The sequence below is a fragment of the Triticum urartu genome, chromosome 6 (genome assembly GCF_003073215.2).
Source record: "Triticum urartu cultivar G1812 chromosome 6, Tu2.1, whole genome shotgun sequence".
Taxonomy (NCBI): Eukaryota; Viridiplantae; Streptophyta; class Magnoliopsida; order Poales; family Poaceae; genus Triticum; species Triticum urartu.
In genome coordinates this window covers 57,898,243-57,923,485 of record NC_053027.1, presented here as the reverse complement: position 1 = coordinate 57,923,485, position 25,243 = coordinate 57,898,243, and the positions used below count along the sequence as shown (strand labels likewise).

The following is a 25,243-nucleotide window of genomic DNA, read 5'->3' as shown; positions in this document are numbered from 1 at the left end:
GACGCAGTTCATCAAGATGAAGGGGCAAAGTTCAGTTCCACTGTGCTGCTGACTAGTATTGGCATGCACTCTAGCCTCACTTTGTGCTTCCATGGACACCAGTCACCAGCAGGTTAACATGACCATTGAGTTGGAACCTTTGCGCCTGGCCTCTGGGAGTTGCTTCCTGGAATGGAACCACCAATCTTCCAAGATGTCCGTGCTAGCGGGGATCGGATTGTCAATATGTGAAAAGCATCCCACAGGTGTGCACGGTTCAGTTTTTTTTTTTTTAAATAGTCACCTGGTAGTCCTTAGTTGATAGAGATTTTCTGAAAGAAATTTAAACTCACTTAGAGGTAGGTGCGGCATCGCACATGGCGATGGTGATAGCCTGTTTGGTTTAGGGTCAGCACAACATCAATCGAGTCGGTGGTGGTTGCGACATGGTAATGGAACACGGGGATGATCGCATAGGATGCAACGATGTTTCAGTCGTCAGGTTTGGACCGGGCTTAATTTGGATTCATATACTAGACCTTCTTTTGCATCCATCGTATGAGTAACTAACAATAGGTGCTTCAGGCCAGGTGTGAAAACTGAAAAATTGGGAGCAGAAGGAGGCAAATCTGCAGTGGGCAATGCTTTGGCACATGGTCCTTTGTACTTCACATGAATGGTAGTAGTACAATTCAAACCACACGCACGTGCGTGCTGTTCGCTGCAGTCTCATAGCCAACAGCCATTCTTGATTACCAGATCAATGTCTATCTGTCACTGAATTGTCCAAATCATTAAGTAAAAATGAAGAGAGTCCTGAAAAATCACTGATGCGATATCATTGGCCACACTCTGTTTTCTTGCAAATTAAAAAATGAAACAAAACCATGGCTCTTGCAGTTGAGCCGAATGGATTGAGATCATTCGGGATGGTTGCCTTGATGGAGAGCCTGAAGAATAAACACATTATATAAGTTGACTCTCTCTGAACACATTATATATGTTTTTTTACCAGAAAACAGTAGAAAAGGATCCTACTATGTAATTATATTCATAAAAATATTTACAGGGGACTATATACAGAAGAGGAAAGGGGAAAGATTACAAACTATTTTCTATCCAAGAAAGAAAGTTATCCGAGTGTTTTCTCTTTACTCCATAGATAACCAGAGTAAGATCTTCACTGAAACTTCTAAGCCATCTTTCCGGAGAGGACCTCTCTGTTCTGAATATTTTATCATTCCCGATCTTCCATATATTCCAACAGCATAGAATGACTATCTCCATGCTAAATGGAGTGTTAATTGCTATTCTTGCAAGCTTAATTTCATCAAAGGTTGGGCTTGTGAGGTATAAAAGCATTCCAGCATGCACGAGAAAAACTGCAGTCCTAGAAGAGATGAAGCTGAGTTTCTTCAGGTTGTTCATGGAAAAGGACACAACTGCAAGGGGGAAGACAAAATGTTTTCCTCTGCACCAGATTTTTGGTGTTAGCTCTCTCATAAAGTAGCAGCCAACAATTTTTTTTTTGTTTGAGTTGACAGGCACTCTTCCAAAGCAAGATAAAATGTGCACAAGCTTGAAAGTAACCATAAGAATATTGTACATCTTCTTGGAGGAGTAATTGGCAGAATTCCATGAGTAGTCAATAATATTCTCTTGCATTTGGATGAACTGAGAGTGAGCCTGAGCGGAAATAGGTCTACGAAACTTGTCTGCTAGATCATGCAGTTGCAAAGCTGCACTGAAAGGATATTCAAGTTGGTGGCATAGGAGCAAAGCTCAGGATGAATCACCAGAGCCTGGTTTACATGTTGCCACTCTTTTAAATAGGGGAATCAGTTGAAATGTGTCTTCCACCAATATGGTAATAGTTAAGCAAGCACACACAGAAGTATTTATCTGTTCTCGTGAACCATGATCACAACAAAATGGTCAGACCGATGCAAGGCATGCCATGGAAGTGGACAAATCGAACCATTCTTTTGCACAAAATTCTCGTACTTTACATTATGATAGTACAACTCAGGCCACAGGACAACGCGCCTCATGGCGAGCACAGTCTCAAGACACCTTACTTGCCGGGGACAAAGTTGGTGGCAAATGCCCATGCATTGTTGTTGACGGGGTCGGCGATGTGGTCAGCGAGGTTCTCGAGTGGGCCCTTGCCCGTGACGATAGCTTGGACAAAGAAGCCAAACATTGAGAACATGGCAAGGCGACCGTTCTTGATCTCCTTCACCTTGAGCTCGGCGAATGCCTCAGGGTCGTCAGCCAACCCAAGAGGGTCGAAGCTGCCGCCTGGGTAGAGTGGGTCGACGATCTCACCGAGTGGGCCACCGGCAACGCGGTACCCCTCGACGGCACCCATGAGCACGACCTGGCATGCCCAAATAGCAAGGATGCTTTGTGCGTGGACGAGGCTGGGGTTGCCGAGGTAATCGAGACCACCCTCACTAAAGATTTGAGAGCCGGCCTTGAACCAAACAGCCTCACCGAAGTTGACGTCGTTGTGGGCGAGCAACTCAGGGAAGACACAACCAAGTGCCCCGAGCATGGCCCAGCGGCAATGGATCACCTCCAGCTCCCGGTTCTTGGCGAAGGTCTCGGGGTCAGCTGAAAGTCCGGCAGTGTCCCACCCATAGTCGCCTGGGAACTCACCAGTGAGGTAGCTCGGGGGCTCACCGGAGAGTGGGCCGAGGTAGAGCACACGGTCGGCACCGTACCATGGGCTGCCAGAGGAAACCTGCTTCACCTTCGCTGCAGTCTTGCGCATTGTGACTCGGGCCTCTCCAAAGAGAGCCAAAGATGGTACATTCTTCACCGCCTTGCCGGCAAAGGTCGAGGAGGAGAGGGACATGGTGGCTGCCGCCATTGGAAAGCTAAGAAAAGTGTCTGCTGTGCTGTATGGGTTCCCAAAGAGATGATTTGATAGAAGAGGGGGTGGTGGCTACTTAAGGCAGCAGGAGGCTTCATAGGGAATCCATTTGGTGTGTAAAGATAAACAAGGATAGAGAAAAAAATCTTGTGCTTTGCTGCTATTGGTGCTGCATAGATCTCTGGTTCTCAGAACACTTGGCGTAATGAGAGCCAGGAGAAATGAGTATGGCTGTGAACTTGTGTCCAGGAGTGGATGTGACTGGATTTCCTTGGAGGCAGCTGATTGGATCAAGTCTATGAGTGAGACCTTCATGGTTCACATGCACCAGAAAGCATCGCGCGGCGTCACACCGTGTGCACTCCGGCGAGCTGTCGCGCTCATGTATCTTTTAGATTTCAGAAAATCTAAATAGGATGTACCATCTCCTTGCGGTAAAAGATCACATTATTGAGCCAAATTCCATACATAAAGCTAGATATATCCATTTGTTTACCATAATGAAAAATGTAGGTCCATCTTAATTTTCCATTTAACTGTCAAATAAAATCCATTTATTCCAATTTACATCTGAATATTCTATATATTTTAGTTTAAAGTAGGGACTCATTATACTGCTAATAAATAAAACAGGTTATGTTTGATAAGAAAAAAACATGACTATTAATTTATTATAACCTTAAAAGAAAGTGTTTCTATGTAATGATTATGAATGTATACATTAACTCTGTAACTTGCAAATTAATTTAAATCATTTTAGCCTTAATCATATGGATTGAAAGAAGGAAAGATAGGGTATTGTATCTTCTCTAACTTTCCTTAATGTTAGAGGATTCAGTTCCAAAAGGCAGCACCCATTGATGCAGTTCATAAACATGAAGGGGCAAAGTTCAGTTCCACTGAGCTGTTGACTAGTATTGGCAAACACTCTAGCGTCCTTTTGCTTCTAGACACCAGCAGGTTAACATGGCCATTGAGCTGAAACCTTTGCGCTTTGGCCTTTGGGAGTTGCTTCCTGGAATGGGAACCACCAAGCCTCCAAGAACTCCATCTCAGCCTGCATCTCGGACTGGAGTTGGATATTGTGAACAGCGTCCCACAGGTGCACGAATAAGAATTAAAAAAAATCTAGGAACTTGGTAGTAGTTCTTAGTTGATAGACATTTTCTGAAAGAAATTTAAACTAACTTAGAGGTAGGTGCGGCATCACACATGGTGATGGTGATAGCCTGTTTGGTTTAGGGGCAGCGCAGCAGCAGGCGTGTCGGTGGTGATTGCGACATGGTAATGGAACATGGGGATAATCACATAGGACGCAACGATGTTTCAGTCGTCAGGTTTGGACAGGGCTTAATTTGGATTCATATACTAGACCTTCTTTTGCATTCATCCTAGGAGTAACTAACAATGGGTGCCTCGGGCCAGGTGTGAAAACTGAAAAATTGGGAGCAGAGGGAGGCAAATCTGCAGTGGGAATGCTTTGGCACATGGTCCTTTGTACTTCACATGAATGGTAGTGCAGTTCAAACCACACACACGTGCGTGCTGTTCGCTGCAGTTAGCCAACGGCCATTCTTGAATATTAGATCAATGCCTATCTGTCTCTGAATTGTCCAAATCATAACGTAAAAGCGCAGAGAGTCCTACAATCGAGCGGGATGGATTGAGATCATTCGTGATGGTTGCCTTGATGGAAAGCGTGAAGAATAAGCACAAAATAGCCAGCTTCGATGAAAAATGTATACCAGCGTTTCCTTCGCTCGGGCCCCGTAGATTCACCGGCGTACATGGTCATATATGTTGTCTCTTGTCTGAACACATCATATATATATATATATATATATATATATATATATATATTACTGGATAACAGTAAGAAAGGATCCTACTATGTAATTGTATTAATAAAAATATTTACAAGGGAGTATATACAGAAGAGGGAAGGGGAAAGATCACAAAACATTCTCTATCCAAGAAAGAAAATTATCCTAGTGTTTTCTCTTTACCCCATGGATAACCGTAGTACTCCCTCCGTAAAGAAATATAAGAGAGTTTAGATCACTAAAGTACCGTAAAGAAATATAAGAGTTTAGATCACTAAAGTAGTGATCTAAACGCTCTTATATTTATTTACAGAGGGAGTAATATCTTAGCTGAAACTTCTAAGCCATCTTCCCATAGAAAGTCTCTTAGTTCTGAATATTTTAGCATTTCCGATCTTCCATATATTCCAACAGCATAGAATGACTATGTCCATGCTAAATGGAGCGTTAATGGTTATTCTTGCAAGCTTAATTTCATAAAGGTTGAGATCAAGATGAGCTTGTGAGGTATAAAAGCATTTCAGCATGCCCGAGAAAAACTGTAGTCCGAGAATAGATGAAGCTGAGTTTCTTCAGGTTGTTCATGGAAAATGACACAGCTGTAAGGGGGAAGACAAAATGTTTTCCTCTGCACCAGATCTCTGGAGTTAGCTAAAGTAGTAGCCAACAATTTTGTTTGTTTGTTTGAGTTGACAGACACTCTTCCAAAGCTAGATAGATAATATGTGCACAGGCTTGAAACTCACCATAAGAATATTGTGCATCTTCTTGGAGGAGTAATTGGCAGAATTCCATGAATAGTTCCATTGATCAGTATCTCCCTGAGCCTGAAGTGCAGTAATATTCTCTTGCATTTGGATGAACTGAGAGTGAGCCTGAGCAGAAATAGTTCTATGAAACTTGTCTGTAGATCATGCAGTTGCAAAACTGCACTCAAAGGATATTCAAGTTGGTGGCGTAGGAGCAAAGCTCAGGATGAATGACCAGAGCCTGGTTTACATGTTGCCACACTTTTAAATAGGGGAATCAGTTGAAATGTGTCTTCCACCAATATGGTAATAGTTAAGTAAGCGCACACAGAAGTATTTATCTGTTCTGGTGAACCATGATCACAACAAAATGGTCAGACCGACGCAAGGAGCGACATGGAAGTGGACAAATCGAACCGTGATTTAGCACAAAATTCTCATAATTTACATCATGATAGTACAACTCAGACCACATGACAACACGCCTCATGGCGAGCAGAGTCTTGACTCCTGAGACACCTTACTTGCCGGGGACAAAGTTGGTGGCGAATGCCCATGCATTGTTGTTGACGGGGTCGGTGATGTGGTCAGCGAGATTCTCAAGTGGGCCCTTGCCCGTGACGATAGCTTGGACAAAGAAGCCAAACATTGAGAACATGGCAAGGCGACCGTTCTTGATCTCCTTCACCTTGAGCTCGGCGAATGCCTCAGGGTCTTCGGCCAAGCCAAGAGGGTCGAAGCTGCCGCCTGGGTAGAGTGGGTCGACGATCTCACCGAGTGGGCCGCCGGCAACGCGGTACCCCTCGACGGCACCCATGAGCACGACCTGACATGCCCAAATAGCCAGGATGCTTTGTGCGTGGACAAGGCTGGGGTTGCCAAGGTAGTCAAGACCACCCTCACTAAAGATTTGAGAGCCGGCCTTGAACCAAACAGCCTCACCGAACTTAACGCCATTGCGGGCGAGCAACTCAGGGAAGACGCAACCAAGTGCCCCAAGCATGGCCCAACGACAGTGGATCACCTCCAACTCCCGGTTCTTGGAGAAGGTCTCAGGGTCAGCCGAAAGTCCGGCTGTGTCCCACCCATAGTCACCTGGGAACTCACCTGTCAGGTAGCTTGGGGGCTCACCGGAGAGTGGGCCGAGGTAAAGCACACGGTCAGCACCGTACCATGGGCTGCCGGAAGAAACCTGCTTCGCCTTTGCTACGGTCTTGCGCATGGTGACTCTCGCCTCACCAAAGACAGCCAAAGATGGTACATTCTTCAGTGCCTTGCCGGCGAAGGTCGATGAGGAAAGGGACATGGTGGCTGCCGCCATTGGAAAGATAAGAAAAGTGTCCGCTGTGCTGTATGGGTTCTCAAAGAGATTAGAGGGTGTGGAGATGATTTGATAGAAGATGGGGAGGTGGCTACTTAAGGCAGCAGGAGGTGTCATAGGGAATCCATTTGGTGTGTAATCTGACAAGATAAACAAGGATAGAGAGAAAAATCTTGAGCTTTGCTGCCATTGGCGCTGCATAGATCTCTTGCTCTCATAACACTTGGCGCAGTGAGAGCCAGGAGAAATGAGTATTGCTGTGAACTTGTGTCCAGGAGTGGCTGTGACTGGATTTCCTTGGAGACAGCTGATTGGATCTAAGTGCATGTGTGAGTGAGACCTGCATGGTTCGCGCGGCATCACATTATTGAGCCAAATGCCATACATAAAGCTAGATATATCCATTTTTTAGCACAAAGAAAAATGTAGGTCCATCTTAATTTGCCATTCAACTGACAAATAAAATCAATTTATTCCAATTTACATCTGAATATTCTATATATTTTAGTTTAACGTAGAGACTAATTATGCTGCTACTGAAATAAAACAAGTTATGTCTGGCTAAATAAAAAAAACTATTAATTTAACCTTAAAAGAAAATGTTCCCCCATTCGTAGTAAATCTTTGAACAAAAATAAATAAATAAATCAAAGTGTGTAACATTACCAAATGGCCCTTGCAGTTGGATACCAAATGACTCCTTCACAGAGAATACTGTAGGGAATATATTAATATCAAGATGATACCAATTACACCCAGTCTCTGCAACAACATAATATCCAGAGCAAGCCTAGACATCCTGCATCTCGAACTGGAGTTGGATATTGTGAAAAGCGTCCCACAGGCGTGCAGGATTCAATTTTTTTTTGTTAAAGAATAGTCACCTGGTAGTTCCTAGTTGATAGACATTTTCTGAAAGAAATTTAAACTAACTTAGAGGTAGGTGTGGCATCGTGGCGATGCTGATAGCCTGATTGGTTTAGGGGCAGCGCAAGATCAGTCGAGTCGGTGCTGATTGTGACATGGTAATGGAACACGGGGATGACCACATAGGACGCAACGATGTTTCAGTCGTCAAGTTTGGACCGGGCTTACTTTGGATTCATGTACTAGACCTCCTTTTGCAATCATCTTAGGAGTAATAGCAATGGGTGCTTCAGGCCAGGTGTGAAAAATTGGGAGCAGAGGGAGGCAAATCTGCAGTGGGCAATGCTTTGGCACATGGTCATTTGTACTTCACATGAATGGTAGTAGTACAATTCAGATCACACGCACGTGCATGCTGTTTGCTGCAGTCTCATAGCCAACGGCCATTCTTGAATATTCGATCAACGCCTATCTGTCTCTGAATTGTCCAAATCATAACGTGAAAGTGCAGAGAGACCTGAAAAATCACTGATGCAGTATAATTGGCCACACTCTGTTTTGTTGCACGTTCAGAAATGAAAGAAAACCATGGCCCTTGCAATCGAGCGGGATGGATTGAGATCATTCGTGATGGTTGCCTTGATGGAAAGCCTGAAGAATAGCACGTAATAGCCAGCTTCAATGAAAAATGTATACTAGCATTTCCCTCGCTCGCCCCCCATGGATTCACCGGCGTACACAATCATGTAAGCTGTCTCTCGTCTGAACACATTATATATGTTCTTTTACTGGAAAACAGTAGGAAAGGATTCTACTGTGTAACTATGTTAATACACATATTTACAAGGGACTATATACAGAAGAGGGAAGGGGAATGTTTACAAATTATTTTCTATCCAAGAAAGAAAATTATCCGAGTGTTTTCTCTTTACCCCATGGATAACCAGAGTAATATCTTAGCTGAAACTTCTAAGCGATCTTCCCATAGAAAGCCTCTTAGTTCTTTTTTTAGAAAAGGAGGAGGTACGTATATTTTAACATTTCCGATCTTCCATATCTTCCAACAGCATGGAATGACTATGTCCATGCTAAATGGAGCGTTAATGGTTATTCTTGCAAGCTTAATTTCATAAAGGTTGAGATCAAGATGAGCTTGTGAGGTATAAAAGCATTTCAGCATGCCCGGCAAAAACTGCAGTCCTAGAAGAGATCAAGCTGAGTTTCTTCAGTCTGTTTGCTCATGGAAAAAGGACACAGCTGTAAGGGGGAAGACAAAATGTTTTCCTCTGCACCAGATTTCTGGTGTTAGCTCTCTCATAAAGTAGTAGCCAACAATTTATTTTTGTTTGAGTTGACAGGTACTCTTCCAAAGCCAGATAAAATGTGGACAGGCTTGAAACTCACCATAAGAATATTGTACATCTTCTTGGAGGAGTAAGTGGCAGAATTCCATGAATAGTTCCATTGATCAGCATCTCCCTGAGCCTGACGTGCAGTAATATTCTCTTGCAAGTGGATGAACTGAGAGTGAGCCGGAGCAGAAATAGGTCTATGAAACTTGTCTGCTAGATCATGCAATTGCGAAGCTGCACTCGAAGGAACAAGTTAGTGGCATAGGAGGAAAGCTCAGGATAAAGTTGTTGTAAAGGTTGGTCAGACCAATTTTCCAGTCAAAGCAGCAAAGAATCACTAGAGCCTGGTTTACATGTTGCCACTCTTTTAAATATGGGAATCAGTTTTAAATGTGTCTTCCACCAACATGGTAACAGTTAAGTAAGTGCACACAGAAGTTACACTAGTGTCAAAAACGATATTATATTATGGAACAGAGGGGGTATTTATCTGCTCTCATGAACCATGATATCACAACAAAATGATCGGACCGATGCAAGGCACGACATGGAAGTGGACAAATCAAGCCGTGCTTTTGCACAAAATTCTCTTAATTTACATCATGATAGTACAACTCAGACCACAAGATAATACGCCTCATGGCGAGCTTAGTCCCAAGACACCTTACTTGCCGGGGACAAAGTTGGTGGCAAATGCCCATGCATTGTTGTTGACGGGGTCGGCGATGTGGTCCGCGAGGTTCTCAAGTGGGCCTTTGCCTGTGACGATAGCTTGGACAAAGAAGCCAAACATTGAGAACATGGCAAGGCGACCGTTCTTGATCTCCTTCACCTTGAGCTCGGCGAATGCCTCAGGGTCTTCGGCCAAGCCAAGAGGGTCAAAGCTGCCGCCTGGGTAGAGTGGGTCGACGATCTCACCGAGTGGGCCGCCAGCAACGCGGTACCCCTCGACGGCACCCATGAGCACGACCTGGCATGCCCAAATAGCAAGGATGCTTTGTGCGTGGACGAGGCTGGGGTTGCCGAGGTAGTCGAGACCACCCTCGCTAAATATTTGAGAGCCCGCCTTGAACCAAACAGCCTCACCGAAGTTGACGCCATTGCGGGCGAGCAACTCAGGGAAGACACAACCAAGTGCCCCGAGCATGGCCCAGCGGCAATGGATCACCTCCAGCTCCCGGTTCTTGGCGAAAGTCTCGGGGTCAGCGGAAAGCCCGGCAGTGTCCCACCCATAGTCGCCAGGAAACTCACCGGTCAGGTAGCTCGGGGGCTCACCGGAGAGTGGGCCGAGGTAGAGCACACGGTCGGCACCGTACCATGGGCTGCCGGAGGAAACCTGCTTCGCCTTTGCAGCGGTCTTGCGCATGGTGACTCGGGCCTCGCCAAAGAGAGCTAAAGATGGTACATTCTTCACCGCCTTGCCGGCAAAGGTCGAGGAGGAGAGGGACATGGTGGCTGCCGCCATTGGAAAGCTAAGAAAAGTGTCCGCTGTGCTGTATGGGTTCTCAGAGATGAGTGAGTGTGGAGATGACTTGATAGAAGAGGGGGAGGTGGCTACTTAAGGCAGAAGGTGTCACATGGAATCCATTTGGTGTGTAATCTGACAAGATAAACAAGGATAGAGAGAAAAATCTTGAGCTTTGCTGCCATTGGTGCTGCATTTATCTCTTGCTCTCAGGACACTTGGCGCAGTGAGAGCCAGGAGAAATGAGTATGCTGTGAACTTGTGACCAGGAGTGGTTGTGAATGGATTTCCTTGGAGACAGCTGATTGGATCTATGTGCATGTGTGAGTGAGACCTGCATGGTTCGCATGCACCACTCCGGCGAGCCGTTGCGCTCATGTATCTTTTAGATTTCAGAAAATCAAAATAGAATGTACCATCTCCTCTTGGTAAAATATCACATTATTGAGCCAAATGCCATACATAAAGCTAGATATATCCATTTCTACCATAATGAAAAATATAGGTCCATCTTAATTTACCTTTCAACTGACAAATAAAATCAATTTATTCCAATTTACATCTGAATATTCTATATATTTTATAGACTTATTATACTGCTTTTTTCTATATATTATAGAGCTAATGAAATGAAACAAGTTATGCTTGGTAAAAAAAGATTAGTAATTTAACCTTAATAAAATGTGCCTCCATTCGTACTAAATATTGAACAAAAATAATTCAAAGTGTGTAACATTACCACATAAATTGGAAAAATGATGGAGAAGGTTATTTCTACACGAAAAAATGTTAGTTTAAGCAGAAGTGTTCGATCTTCTCCTGGGTGCATATGCACCCAGGATGAATAGCAAATTTTGAAAAACTAGTAAACATTTTTTTGTGATAAACATTCTTGAATGGTTTAATAACAAGCAAATAAGTTTCGTGATGGAAAAACATCCGAGGAGGCCTGAAAAAAAAAACCAGTGTTCCAAAGTGCTTAAAAGATGCCCTTTTTTGGAATATCATTTTTTTTCAGACCTCACGAATGATTTTCAGCACAAATTTTTTCATATTGGTAAACACATTCAGCAATCTTTGTCTAAAAAAGTTCAGATTTCTGTTGAAATTGTTTCCTATTTTTTCTTTCCAAATTTACTGTTCAGCCTGGTGCATATGCACCCAAGTGCAGTTTAAGTTGTTATTTCCCATTCTGGGATAACGTATGCTTTTATTTTTATTTGAGCCTAGAGAACTATATAAATTGCATGTGTCATCGCACATAATATTATTGTTTCACTATATTGCAATATATTCACATACTTCAAAACATCAATGTTAAGTCAAATTCATCAACGTGCTTATAATTCTCACTTATAATTATGTATGTTTGATTTGTATATGTGTAGCTCTTAAATTAGGGCAGGAATCTCATAAAAAAAATTATAAGTCAAAGATCTCAAGAAAGAAAATCTTAGCACGTGATCCCCATCTCTCTAACGTCGTTGATTCTCATGTCACCGGTCACCCTATCTTTTGTGTTTTGGTGATGATCATGTACAACAATTATATTGTGTAATAAAACCTTAGTTATTCACAATATTTTAATAGCTATCTTTTGTAAAAGTATATTTTATTGTATATCTACTCTTATATGCTTTAAGAAGAATAGCAATAATTTTTAATTGGTTTATAATAAAAATGACACAAAACAGAGACAAGTGTTGCCCACCCATCTCTACCTCCAGTTCTTTGCCACCCACCGCAATATCAGCGTCAACAACCGCCTCTCGCAGCCCCTCCTCAACTAAATTGACTATTTCTCGACGGTTACATTACTTGCTCACTTTAGATAACAATGCCCTAGACCGATAGTGGTAAACCAAACCACTTGGTTGGGCTGGGAGGGAGATATGAAAAATCACTAATGAGGTATAATTGGCCACACAACCTTTGTTGGAAATTAAGAAACGAAAGCAAGACATGACCCCTGCAATTGAATTGAGATCGTTCCCGATTATTGTTTTGATGGAAGCTTCCATGAAAGTTTATATTAGTGTTTCGTTTGCTCTGACCCCACAAATCCACCAGCGTCAATAGCCTACACAATCATATGAGCCGCCGTTGATCCGAGCACATAATGATAATGGTTAGCTAAGCGCGAGCCGAAATATTTACCTGTTCTCGTGGATTGCAAGTACGATGATCATTTCGATGCAAATCACAACATTCAAGACGGAAAAATCTTGCATTGCTTTTGCACAAAATTCTCGTAATTTACATCATGGTAGTACAACTCAGATTGCACACCAATACGCTTTGGGGCGTGCACAATCTTCAAGACATCTTACTTGCCGGGGACAAAGTTGGTGGCGAATGCCCATGCGTTATTGTTGACGGGGTCAGCAATGTGGTCAGCGAGGTTCTCAAGTGGGCCCTTGCCCGTGACGATAGCTTGGACAAAGAAGCCGAACATTGAGAACATGGCGAGGCGGCCGTTCTTGATCTCCTTCACCTTGAGCTCAGCAAATGCCTCGGGGTCGTCGGCTAGGCCGAGAGGGTCGAAGCTGCCTCCTGGGTATAGTGGGTCGACGATCTCGCCGAGTGGGCCACCGGCGACGCGGTACCCTTCAACGGCACCCATGAGCACGACCTGGCATGCCCAAATAGCTAGGATGCTTTGCGCGTGCACAAGGCTGGGGTTGCCGAGGTAGTCGAGACCACCCTCACTAAAGATCTGGGAGCCGGCCTTGAACCAAACAGCCTCGCCGAACTTGACGTCGTTGCGGGCGAGCAACTCAGGGAAGACGCAACCAAGTGCCCCAAGCATGGCCCAACGACAGTGGATCACCTCCAACTCCCGGTTCTTGGAGAAGGTCTCGGGGTCAGCCGAAAGTCCGGCTGTGTCCCACCCATAGTCACCTGGGAACTCACCTGTCAGGTAGCTCGGGGGCTCACCGGAGAGTGGGCCGAGGTAGAGCACACGGTCAGCACCGTACCATGGGCTGCCAGAAGAAACCTGCTTCGCCTTTGCTGCGGTCTTGCGCATGGTGACTCGGGCCTCGCCAAAGAGAGCCAAAGATGGAACGTTCTTCACCGCCTTGCCGGCAAAGGTCGAGGAGGAGAGGGACATGGTGGCTGCCGCCATTGGAAAGCTAAGATGAGTGTCAACTGTATGGGTTCTCAAAGAGATGAGTGAGTATGGAGATGATTTGATAGAAGAGGGGGAGGTGGCTACTTAAGGCAGCAGGAGGTGTCATAGGGAATCCATTTGGTGTGCAATCTGACCAGATAAACAAGGATAGAGAGAAAAATCTTGAGCTTTGCTGCCATTGGTGCCGCATAGATCTCTTGCTGTCACAACACTTGGCGCAGCGAGAGCCAGGAGAAATGAGTATTGCTGTGAACTTGTGGCCAGGAGTGGCTGTGACTGGATTTCGTTGGAGACAGCTGATTCGGTCAAGTGTGTGAGTGAGACGTTCGCATGCACCATAAAGCATCGCGAGGCGTCGCACCACGCGTACTCCGGCGAGCTGTTGCGCTCACGTATCTTTTAGATTTCAGAAAATCAAAATAGGATGTAACATCTGCTCGTGGTAAAAGATCACATTATTGCATCTAGAAAATCACATTATTGCGCCAAATTCCACATATAAAGCTAGATATATCCATTTTTAACATAATGAAAAATGTAGGTCCAACTTAATTTACCATTCATCTGAAAAATAAATAAATTTATTCCAATTTACATTTGAATATTCTATATTTCAGTGTAAATAAAGTAGAGACTCATTATGCTACTGAAATAAAACAAGTTCTGTTTGGTAACAAAAAAACAAGACTATTTATTTAACCTTAAAAAATGTTCCACCATTTGTAGTAAATCAATTGGGGAAAAAATGATGGATACGATTACTTCTACATGAAAGAAATGTTAGAATAAGCGGAGGTGTTCGCTCTGCTCCTGGGTGCATATGCACCAGGCGAAAATTGAATTTTGAAAAGAATAGTAAACAAATTTAAAACTTTTTTTTTGTGATGAGCATTCTTGAATGTTTTACTAACATGCAAATAAGTTTCGTGATGGAAAAACATCTGTGGAGGTCTGAAAAAAAATCAGTGTTCCAAAGTGCTTTAAAAATTGCCCTTTTTGGAACATCGTTTTTGTAATGGTTTTTCAGACTTCCACAAATGTTTTTCACCATGATAATTTTCATGTTTTTCAAATTTACTTCTCAGTCGGGTGCATAAGCCCCCAAGTGCAGTTTAAGTTGTTATTTCCTTAAATTTATGGATAATGTACACTTTTATAGCTTTGTTTTTATTCAAGCCTGGATGACTATATAAATTGCATGTATGATCGCACATAATATAATTATTTCACTATATTGCAATATATATTCACGTACATCAAAACATCAATGTTGAGTCAAATTCATTTACGTGCTTATAATTTTCACTTATAATTATGTATGCTTGATTTTTATATCTTTAGCTCTTAAATTAGACAGGAACCTGACGAACAAATATATGTCGAAGCTCTCGAGAAAGAAAATCTTAGCACGTGCTCCCCAGCTCTCTAACGTCGTTGATTCACAGGTCACCCTATGTTCTTTGGGTGATGATCATGCACAACAATTATATTGTGAATTGTTTATTTGTTGAAAATATTTTAATAGCTATCTTGCATAAAAGTATGTTTTAATTCTATCTACTCTGCTTTAACAAGAATATCAATAATTTTTCAATTGATTTATAATAAAAATGACACAATAGAGAAATGTGTTGATCTATAGGTGGACGCCCACCCATCTCCGCCTCCAAGTCTTTGCCATCCACCACAATATCAGCGGCGGCGACCGCCTCTCGCACCCCAATCCTTGAATAATCGACTATTTCCCGACCCTTACATTGCCTTCTCACTTTAGACCACACCGGTAAGCCATACCACTTGGTTGGGCTGGGAGGGAGATATGAAAAATCACTAATGCAGTATAATTGGCCACACTACTTTTGTTGAAAATTAAGAAATGAAAGAAAACCATGCCCCTTGCAATTGAATTGAGATTAGTCCTGATTGTTGTATTGACGGAAGCTTCTATGAAAATTTATATTAGCGTTTCCTTTGCTCTGAATTGACCCCGCAAATTCACCAGCGGACAAGCCTACACGATCATATGAGGCGTCGCTGATCTGAGCACATAATGATAATGGATAACTAAGCGCGAGCAGGAATATTTATCTGTTCTCGTGGATTGTGATCACAACGATCAGATCGATGCAAGTCATGACATTCAAGCAAGAAAAATCTTGCATTGCTTTTGCACAAATTCTCATAATTTACATCATGGTAGTACAACTCAGACTGCACGACAAACACGCTTTGTGGCGTGAACAATCTCCAAGACATCTTACTTGCCGGGGACAAAGTTGGTGGCGAACGCCCAGGCGTTGTTGTTGACGGGGTCAGCGATGTGGTCAGCGAGGTTCTCAAGTGGTCCCTTGCCCGTGACGATAGCTTGGACAAAGAAGCCGAACATTGAGAACATGGCGAGGCGACCGTTCTTGATCTCCTTCACCTTGAGCTCGGCGAATGCCTCGGGGTCATCGGCTAGGCCGAGAGGGTCAAAGCTGCCTCCTGGGTATAGTGGGTCGACGATCTCGCCAAGTGGGCCGCCGGCAACCCGGTACCCCTCGACGGCACCCATGAGCACGACTTGGCATGCCCAAATAGCTAGGATGCTTTGCGCGTGCACAAGGCTGGGGTTGCCGAGGTAGTCGAGACCACCCTCACTAAAGATCTGGGAGCCGGCCTTGAACCAAACGGCCTCGCCAAACTTGACGCCGTTGCGGGCGAGCAACTCAGGGAAGACGCAACCAAGTGCCCCAAGCATGGCCCAACGACAGTGGATCACCTCCAGCTCCCGGTTCTTGGAGAAGGTCTCCGGGTCAGCCGAAAGTCCGGCAGTGTCCCAACCATAATCGCCAGGGAACTCACCGGTGAGGTAGCTCGGGGGCTCACCGGAGAGTGGGCCGAGGTACAACACACGGTCGGCACCGTACCATGGGCTGTCAGAGGAAACCTGCTTTGCCTTCGCTGCAGTTTTGCGCATGGTGACGCGGGCCTCGCCGAAGAGAGCCGATGACGACACGTTCTTCACCGCCTTGCTGGCAAAGGTCGAGGAGGAGAGGGACATGGTGGTGGTTGCCATTGGAAGGCTGAGCAAATTGTCTACTGTACGGATTCTCCAAGGGATGAGTGAGTGTGGAGATGCCTTGATATGAGAGGGGGAGGTGGCTACTTATGGCAACGGAAGTGGCACAGGGCATCGATTTGGTGTGTAAGCTGACAAGATAAAGATGGATAGGGAGAAAAATCTGGAGCTTCGATGCCATTGGTGCTGCACAAATCTCTTGTTCTCAGAACACTTTTTTTTTTGGCGCAATGAGAACCAGGAAACGTTATCGCCGTGAGCTTGTGGCTAGAAGTAGCTGTGACTAGGATCAAGTGTGTGAGTGAGATCTGTAGGGTTCGCATGCACTAGGATGCATCGCGCAACGTCACACCGCACACACTCTGGTGAGCTGTTGTTCTCACGTACGTATCTTTTATCTTTCAGAAAATCAAAATAGGATGTGCCATCTCATCGTAGTAAAAGGTCACATCATTATTGGCCATATTCCATACGTAAAGCTAGATATATCCATTTTTACTCTAATGAAGATTGTAGGTCCATCTTAATGGTCATTCGATTGATAAGTAAATTAATTTATTCCCAATTTAAATTTGCATAATCTATATGTTTGATTTTTATATGCTTTTTATATTGGACTCTCTCATTGATGGTACTTCAATCAATTTTGAAGTGCTAAAACGACATATAGTATGGTACAAAGGGAGTACTGGGGGGCTCGGGATTTTAAACACCCAGGTGATGAACACCTGTCTCATTATCAAATGGTGGCGGAGGATCATGATTGCTATTCTCAGCACTCTCTGGTTCGATCTTCTCAAAACTAGATACTTCCTTGCTGGTAATCCCATGTTCGCTACGGCGTCTCGTGGGTCACAGTTTTGGAAAGACCTGGTTAGGGTGAGGGATCTGTTTCTTGAGCATGTCAAGTTCGTGGTCAAGAATGGTGCCTCTACTCTTTTTTGGTTGGATTGGTGGTCTGGCGATTCCTCGCTTGAGTCTTCTTTTCCGGTTTTGATTTCTTATTGCTCTAACCTGGAGATCTCAATCTCTGAGCTCCCTCGTAATAATTGGGACTTGGGCTTCCAGAGATCTCTTTCTCCCGAAGAGTTGGGGGATTGGCACCGTCTTGCTGCTTTGTTTCCTGTTCTCTCGAAGGAGGAGGACTCCGTGTCCTAGCCTCATGCCGCGTCTCGGAAGTTTTCTGTCAAGTCATTGTATGCTAGGATTATTTCTGGTACTCCTTCCTCCAAGTTTAAGCAAATTTGGGCTGCCAGGATCCCCCCCAAGATCAAGATTTTTCTTTGGCAAGCCTTTAGGGGGCGGTTGCCTTCCCGGGATCAGATTTGGAAAAGGAATGACCCCGACTCGGCTTACTGTGCTTTATGTTCTGCCCTGGAAGACACTAATCATATTTTCTTTGGATGTGCTTTGGCCAAGTTGTTGTGGGGGTGTGTTCGTTCCTGGCGGAACACCTCATGGGCCCCCGGTTCGTTCTCAGACATGCGTCTGTTGATGGCTAACTTACAGGGACGGTCCAGGAGGCTGTTTTGGATTGGGCTGGGTGCTCTTTGCTGGTCCTTATGGACTACCAGAAACAAATTCACCACTGAGGGTGCTTTTCCTAATAAGCCTGCTGATGTCCTGTTTAAAATGTCTATCTTCTTGTAGCAATGAAAATTATTGACTAAATCGGCGGATCAAGATGGCATGGGGGTGTTGATCAATAAAGTGCAGGCGTCTGCCAACCTGATGTCCTCTCCCCCCGTCGCCGCTTCGTCGTAGCTTGTTGGCTTCTCCTTAGTGTAGTAGGTGGTTGGCCTGCATGCCTCATTTTGTAGTATTTGGGCCTGCGTGCCACCGAACTTTGGTTCTTATGTCCTGTGGTGGTTGGCCCATTGTTTTTGAGTGAACTGTTTGTGTTGTGCTGTTCTGTTGCTACTTTTTCGTATGGATTTACTTTTTCGTATGGCTTTATTTATAAAGTCGCGCGTATGCCTTTTCTCTAAAAAAGTACATGCTATGATTGAGGCAATGTATCAAGTGAAAACAAGCAATATTAGTTGTGTGGTGAAATTGGGTAAGAAAATAACATGATTGGTTCAAGCACTGCATCAACATAAAAACATCTAGGAGTTTGGTAGTTCTTAGTTGATTTGCATTTGCTGAAAGATGGTAGGTTTAGGGGCAGCGAAACATCAGCCAAAAGTGGTGACTATAACATGGGACATGGGGATGGTCATATATGATGCAATGATGTTCTAGCTGTCAGGTTTGGACTGGGCTTAATTTCGATTCATATACTATAGACCTACTTGCATTCATCTTTGGATTAACTAAGAAAGTAAGAGGGGGTGCTTTTATGATAGGTTTGATAAATTTGAAGTAATAGCACGGAGGTACTTCTTCGATGGAGAAATCTAACAATGTTCCCCTGTGACGATGGTGTGTGCACATATAAGCCAAACATGAAAACATGGCGAGACAACCATTATTGATTACTAGATCAATGTGTACTAGCCTAGCCCGCGCGGCGGCATGCCGCGCCTCAAAAATAAGCTATGATTATATATGATATTTTTATTTTGTGTGATGAATTCAGGTCTAAAAATAAGAGTTTTATGAGCATAAGTTTAAAGTCATTATTTTTTAGTTTAAAAAGGTAAGTTGTGCACATAAGCGATTTGCAAAGGATGCATTTATTATCACCATGCATGATACATCTTGCGAGATGGAAAATGGTGGAGAACATGTCTTACTCCGAGAAGAGATGGAAGAAGCTAGGGCACATGTTATTGAAAGAGGCCATAGCAGCGGCTCGGTGGAGCACCCACCGGCGTCGGGTACCTTCTACAGATTCATTGTCTACGCGCCTAGTAGTCTGCGTAGATACCACGATTAATATCCACCTCCCGACCAGCATTATCAGGTCTACCATCAGCAGGCGGCCAAGTAGAACGTGGCCGATCATGAAGAGAACAAATATATACGCAACACATCCACACCCGGTTTCTATCATGAGCACCATATATAAATCAGTCTCTACAGCCAAAACAGCAACCGACCTAAAGCAGCAAAAAGAAAAATTCCATATGACTCTGCTAACAACAATGAAATAACATATGCAACATGTCAACCATAATCCACCACGCGGCAACACCATTATTAACCCACACATGCGACCGTCAAAAAAGGAAACAAAACAGATGGTAAAAAATAGAGAAAATATCTCATTGTACGGATAAGACGTAAAAAATATATTAGAAAAAGATAAAAGAAAATAAGCCACACACATAAAATGACCGAAGGAGAAATATCTCAATCCATAGAAAAATAATATACTCCGTATAATTCAAAAAGGGCAACTGAAATCACATGCACGTAGTCACATCGGCCGCCATGCAGTGATGCATGTAATCATATCCCTCCGAAATTAGCGCCGGTGATTGCATGCACCTATCAGCGGTCAAACCGGAAACAAAACAGATACTACCACGCAGCAAAAGGCAGTTTGATCTAACAAAACAAATCCGAGGATAAATCGTCGGGTCCACCCAATTGCAAGTCCGTAAAATTCATTGGTAAATCCAAGGAAACCTCAAATAGAAAAATGAGAAAAAGGAATCCTTTGCGGGGTAGTGATGTTATTACTAACACGTAAAGAAATAAACTATTTGAGACCGTGCTTGTTGGTGTATCCGTGTATGTATGTCATGCCCAACTTTGGATTCTGTTCAAATAGACATTGGGTCGTCAGTCTAAAGCGCATCAATCCAGAATCCAACCATTCCGATTATACAGATACAAAATTCGTACTTCAGCCAGAGAGCATCTCATGGTGCTCCATCTGCACGTACAAATGCTTCCGGCTGTACTGGTTAGTGCCTTGTGAAAGCATGTGAACTTTTATATTAAAAAGAACAACTTAACATATACTATTAAATTTTCAAGTGCTCACTTATGTGGACAGATCTCCTGTTCGCATAGGGATGTCAACATTGAAAGCGCTGGGATCATCGCTCGTCCATTGTAATAGTAGTTCTGCCCCCACGCCGAAGTACAGTAAACAGGCCCAGCTACCGTACCGTCAGCGCTGCGCCAACTCTCACATGGACGAACATGAGCTTTCCCTGCCATGCAAGTTGCAGTAAACCACGGTGCCCAGGCACGTACGTACTCTTGAGGCCATCCATCGAACGTGCCAAGTAAACCAATGTGCAAGTGCAGCCGCTGGTGATACTCGTCACATAATGCACTTCACACTTGGAGACACCGGGCCGAAGGGGAAGACTGCGCACGCCCGGTCGCCGTGCCACCCGCGTCCACACGCACCTCGACGCCGGAGTCTGCGCGAGCATGCATAGTCAGCCTCCGCCGTGGACGGGTATTCGGAGCTCACGCACGTGGAGGATGCCCTAGCCGCACTCGGCGAGTTCCTTGCATTGCCACCTGCGAACGGTCCACCGTCGCGTACGGCTCGTTCGAGCAAGCGCTAATCGCGCTCGAGCAGAGCGTCGCGGAGCTGCGGGCGGGGGCGTTCGGTTGGGGACGGCACGATGGTCGCCACCTTGCTTCGGGCACCCAGTCGATCAGAGAAGGTCAAAAGGAGCAATGCGGCCTTGCTGTGATAATGTGACACATGCCGGGGAAGGTGTTGTCACCGGCGCGATGGCTTTGGAGGCGGAGCCACACGAAAAAAATCGAGAGGCGGCCACCGGCACCACAGGACCTCCGACTCCGGTAACCGTTGTATAAGTGACACGGAACGGCAGGACGCCGTCCGCCTGGGAGGTCGCGAGCTCGAGGCGGCAGGTTTTCGAAGGCTCCGACGCGGTCCTCTGCGGCAGGCAGGTCCTCTGCGGCGAGCGCGGCGTGTAGCTTGTGTAGTCGGCGATCGGGCACCGCTAGTCGTCCATCGTAAACGGCGAAGAAGTGGGCGGGGAGGCGGAAGGAGGAGTGGTCGAGGCCGGCGACCACCCCGCGCGCCCACGCGCATAGGTCCGTTCCTATGGGGTGTTTTCCTTGATGCCGCTGCCATCTCACAACTCCACACAGCCGTCACCCATGACTCATCTCGCCCGCATGACCGGCCACCCGTGTAGTACATGCTAGCATGCATTCCAGGGCCACATCACCACGCGTGTCCGGTGTGCCCACCGGCGTCTGGGAGCCGCCGGAGCATGGTCACGCGGAACCTGGCCCTCGCCGCCGCCAGCTCGGCCTCCTTCTCGAGCGCGGGCAACCCGTTCCGGGACAGGATCATCAGCCGCGGCCTGTCGTCCACCAGCCCCATGACGCTGCTGCAAGATGTTGTTTCTTCGCTTCCGTCGCGCTTGTGCCGCGGCCTTTTCTCCTTGATGATGCACAGGCCGCCGCCGACCTCCGGGTATCGCTAGCGCCGTTGATCGACGGGTAGTTTCGTGTTGGACATCATAGCGAGCAGGCCTGGCACCGGTAACACACTCGGGCACGGCCCGGAGGTGCAACTCGTCCATGGTGCCCATGACGCCGAACTCCCACTCATGGGTGTACGACTGGATGCGCTCGTTCACCAGGCTGACGCGCATGCCGAGCTGCCGTTGCAGCGACTGGCGTCGACACCATCCCCTGGTCGAACCGCGTGGTGGATGGCTACAGGAGGTCATCCATGACGGCAGAGAAGAGGATGTAGAAAGAGCAGCAGGTAGCAGGTAGGAGACGAAGGCGAAGCAGAAGAGGATGGGAAAGTTGGTGATCTGGCCGCCGGCCGTGAGGGGCATCTCCCACGCGGTGCTAGTGGGCTCAATGCGGCACGACGATATAGCGGGGCACGGTGAGGAGGAATTGGCCAGTGCTGCGGTGAAACAGAAGCGAATCTCACTATTTATACACCTTCGGCTCATCTAGAAAGAACGATTCAAGCGGCGATCAAGAAGCATCGAATTAAGCGGCAGGATGTCGGCAGGAACACGTGGCCAGAACAACGACCAAAGCGGCGAGCGAGTACCAGAACCATCGAGTTAAGCGGCGTTCAAGACCCGAATTTAGGCAACCAGCATGCCGCATATGCATGTAAATCGCAACAACCAGAACCACCACATGCAAAAAATAACACGGACACGCGTCTACAGAGGCAAAAATCAAGCAGCATACAACTGAGCGGGAGACAAACACGGAGGTGGAAAAAAAAGCAGCCAGCCCACAAATCCATCCAACCAGAAAGCGGACAAAACTAAACTACGTGATCAAATCAACTACGACGCCATGCAGCACACATGCAAGGCAAAAGGAATGTCCCACATCGCACAGAAAATTGCTAGATCCACCCCAATAACTACACAGCGATGAAGCAATGAAGTTCAAAAAATTTGAATCAAAAACACACAGCCACACATCGGTTTCTACCCCACCATATCCCAAAGTAATACATGTGTCAAGAAAGGAAATGCCCACAAGTTGCTTTCAACCAAGTGGCTGAATCTCAGGGCAAAAACCTTCTCTGGAATAGATGCTTGGGTATGTGTCTCTAAATTGTCCAAATCATAAAGTAAAAATGCAGATAGATCCAAAAAATCATTGATGCGGTATAATTGGACACACCCTGTTTTGTTGCAAATTATGAAATGAGAATAAATCATGGCCCTTGCAACTGAGCGAGATAAATAGAGATCATTTCGGATGGTTGCCTTGATCAAAGGCGTGGAGAGTACCCCTGCAAAAAAAGAAGGCGTGGAGAGTAAACACGAAACAGAAATCTTCAATGAAAAATATATATACTAATGTTTCCTTCGTTCAGGCTCCGCAAATTCAACGACACACACGATTCTATAAATTGTCACTCACCTGAGCACAGTATGATACTTTCTCTGTCCAAAATTACTTGTCGCTCAAACAAAGGTATTTAAGTGCCAAACACATCCGTCTGTCCGGAATTATCCATTTGAGTGACAAGTAATTTCAGACTGAGGAAGTAATAATTAATTAAGCGCGTGACAAAGTATTTATTTGTTTCTGTGATTGTGATTGTTGTCACAACAAAATGGTCAGATCAATGCAAGTCACAACATTGAAGGCGGACAAATCTTGCATTGCTTTTGCATAAAATGATCGTAATTTACATCATGGTAGTACAACTCAGGCTGTACAATAAACACGCTTGGTGGTGTGCACAGGCTTCAAGATAACTTACTTGCCGGGAACAAAATTGGTGGCAAACGCCCAAGCATTGTTGTTGACGGGGTCAGTGATGTGGTCAGCGAGGTTCTCAAGAGGGCCCTTGCCTGTGACGATAGCTTGGACAAAGAAACCAAACATTGAGAACATAGCGAGACGCCCGTTCTTGATCTCCTTCACCTTGAGCTCAGCGAATGCCTCAGGGTCATCGGCTAGACCGAGAGGGTCGAAGCTGCCGCCTGGGTAGAGTGGGTCCACGATTTCGCCAAGTGGGCCGCCGGCAATGCGGTACCCCTCGACGGCTCCCATTAGCACGACTTGACACGCCCAAATAGCTAGGATGCTTTGCGCGTGGACGAGGCTGGGGTTGCCGAGGTAGTCGAGACCACCCTCGCTAAAAATCTGGGAGCCAGCCTTGAACCAAACGGCCTCGCCAAACTTGACACCGTTGCGGGCGAGTAACTCAGGGAAGATGCAACCAAGCGCCCCAAGCATGGCCCAACGACAGTGGATCACCTCTAGCTCCCGGTTCTTGGCGAAGGTTTCGGGGTCAGCCGAAAGCCCGGCGGTGTCCCACCCATAGTCGCCAGGGAATTCACCGGTCAGGTAGCTCGGAGGCTCGCCGGAGAGTGGGCCGAGGTAGAGCACACGGTCGGCACCGTACCATGGGCTGCTAGAGGAAACCCGTTTCGCCTTCGCTGCAGTCTTGCGCATGGTGACACGGGCCTCGCCAAAGAGAGTCGACGATTGTACATTCTTCATCGTCTTGCCGGCAAAGGTCGAGAAGGAGAGGGACATGGTTGTGGTCGCCATTGTAAGGCTACGCAAAATGTTGGCAGTATGGGTTCTGCAAGAGATGGGTGTGTCCAGATGACTTGATAGGAGAGGGGGATGTGGCTACTTAAGGCAGTCGGAGGTGGTATAGGGATCGATTTAGTGTGTAATCAGACAAGATAAAGATGGATAGAGAGAAAAATCTTGAGCTTTGCTGCCATTGGTGCTGCATAGATCTCTTGCACTCAGAACACCTGTAACATCGAGAGCCAAGAGATATGAGTATTCCTGTGAACTTGTGGCCAGGAGTGGTTGTGACTGGATTTCCGTGGAGACAGCTCACTGGATCAAGTGTGTGAGTGAGTCCTGCATGGTTCGCTCACGTGGAGAAAGCATCGCGCGGTGTGACTCCGGCGAGCTGTTGTGCTCACGTATCTTCTAGATTTCAGAAAATCAAAACAGGATGTACCATCTCGTCGTGGTGAAATATCACATTATTGAGCCAAATTCCATACATAAAGCTAGATATATCTATTCTTTTACCACAATGAAAAATATAGGTCCATCTTAATTTGCCATTCAACTGACAAGTAAAATTAATTTATTTAGTTTAAAGTATAGCATACTGCTACTGAAATAAAACAAGTTATGTTTAGCAAAAAAAAAGGACTATTAATTTAACATTATAAGAAAATGTTCCTCCATTCAAA

At 45.5% G+C, this 25,243-nt stretch overlaps 3 protein-coding genes and 1 pseudogene across 3 annotated transcripts; all 4 read right to left on the bottom strand.

Annotated features, from left to right (window-relative positions):
• Window positions 1-1,943: 1,943 nt before the first annotated feature.
• LOC125514768 (chlorophyll a-b binding protein of LHCII type 1-like) lies at window positions 1,944-2,929 on the bottom strand. Its single transcript, XM_048680125.1, has one exon. The coding sequence runs from the start codon at window positions 2,852-2,854 to the stop codon at window positions 2,054-2,056; it is 801 nt and encodes a 266-aa protein (XP_048536082.1). The 5' UTR covers window positions 2,855-2,929; the 3' UTR covers window positions 1,944-2,053.
• Window positions 2,930-5,832: 2,903 nt separating this feature from the next.
• Window positions 5,833-10,513, bottom strand: LOC125512144 (annotated as a pseudogene).
• A 2,133-nt stretch (window positions 10,514-12,646) lies between these two features.
• Window positions 12,647-16,701, bottom strand: LOC125512348 (chlorophyll a-b binding protein of LHCII type 1-like). The gene is made up of 3 exons (XM_048677439.1): window positions 15,829-16,701; window positions 15,788-15,794; window positions 12,647-13,162 (listed from the first exon to the last, which is right to left on the bottom strand). Exons 1-3 carry the CDS (start codon window positions 16,623-16,625, stop codon window positions 12,761-12,763), a joined length of 1,206 nt encoding a protein of 401 aa, XP_048533396.1. The 5' UTR covers window positions 16,626-16,701; the 3' UTR covers window positions 12,647-12,760.
• Window positions 16,702-23,652: 6,951 nt separating this feature from the next.
• On the bottom strand, window positions 23,653-24,650 carry LOC125515922 (chlorophyll a-b binding protein of LHCII type 1-like). Its single transcript, XM_048681406.1, has one exon. The coding sequence runs from the start codon at window positions 24,570-24,572 to the stop codon at window positions 23,772-23,774; it is 801 nt and encodes a 266-aa protein (XP_048537363.1). The 5' UTR covers window positions 24,573-24,650; the 3' UTR covers window positions 23,653-23,771.
• Between the last annotated feature and the right edge of the window lie 593 nt (window positions 24,651-25,243).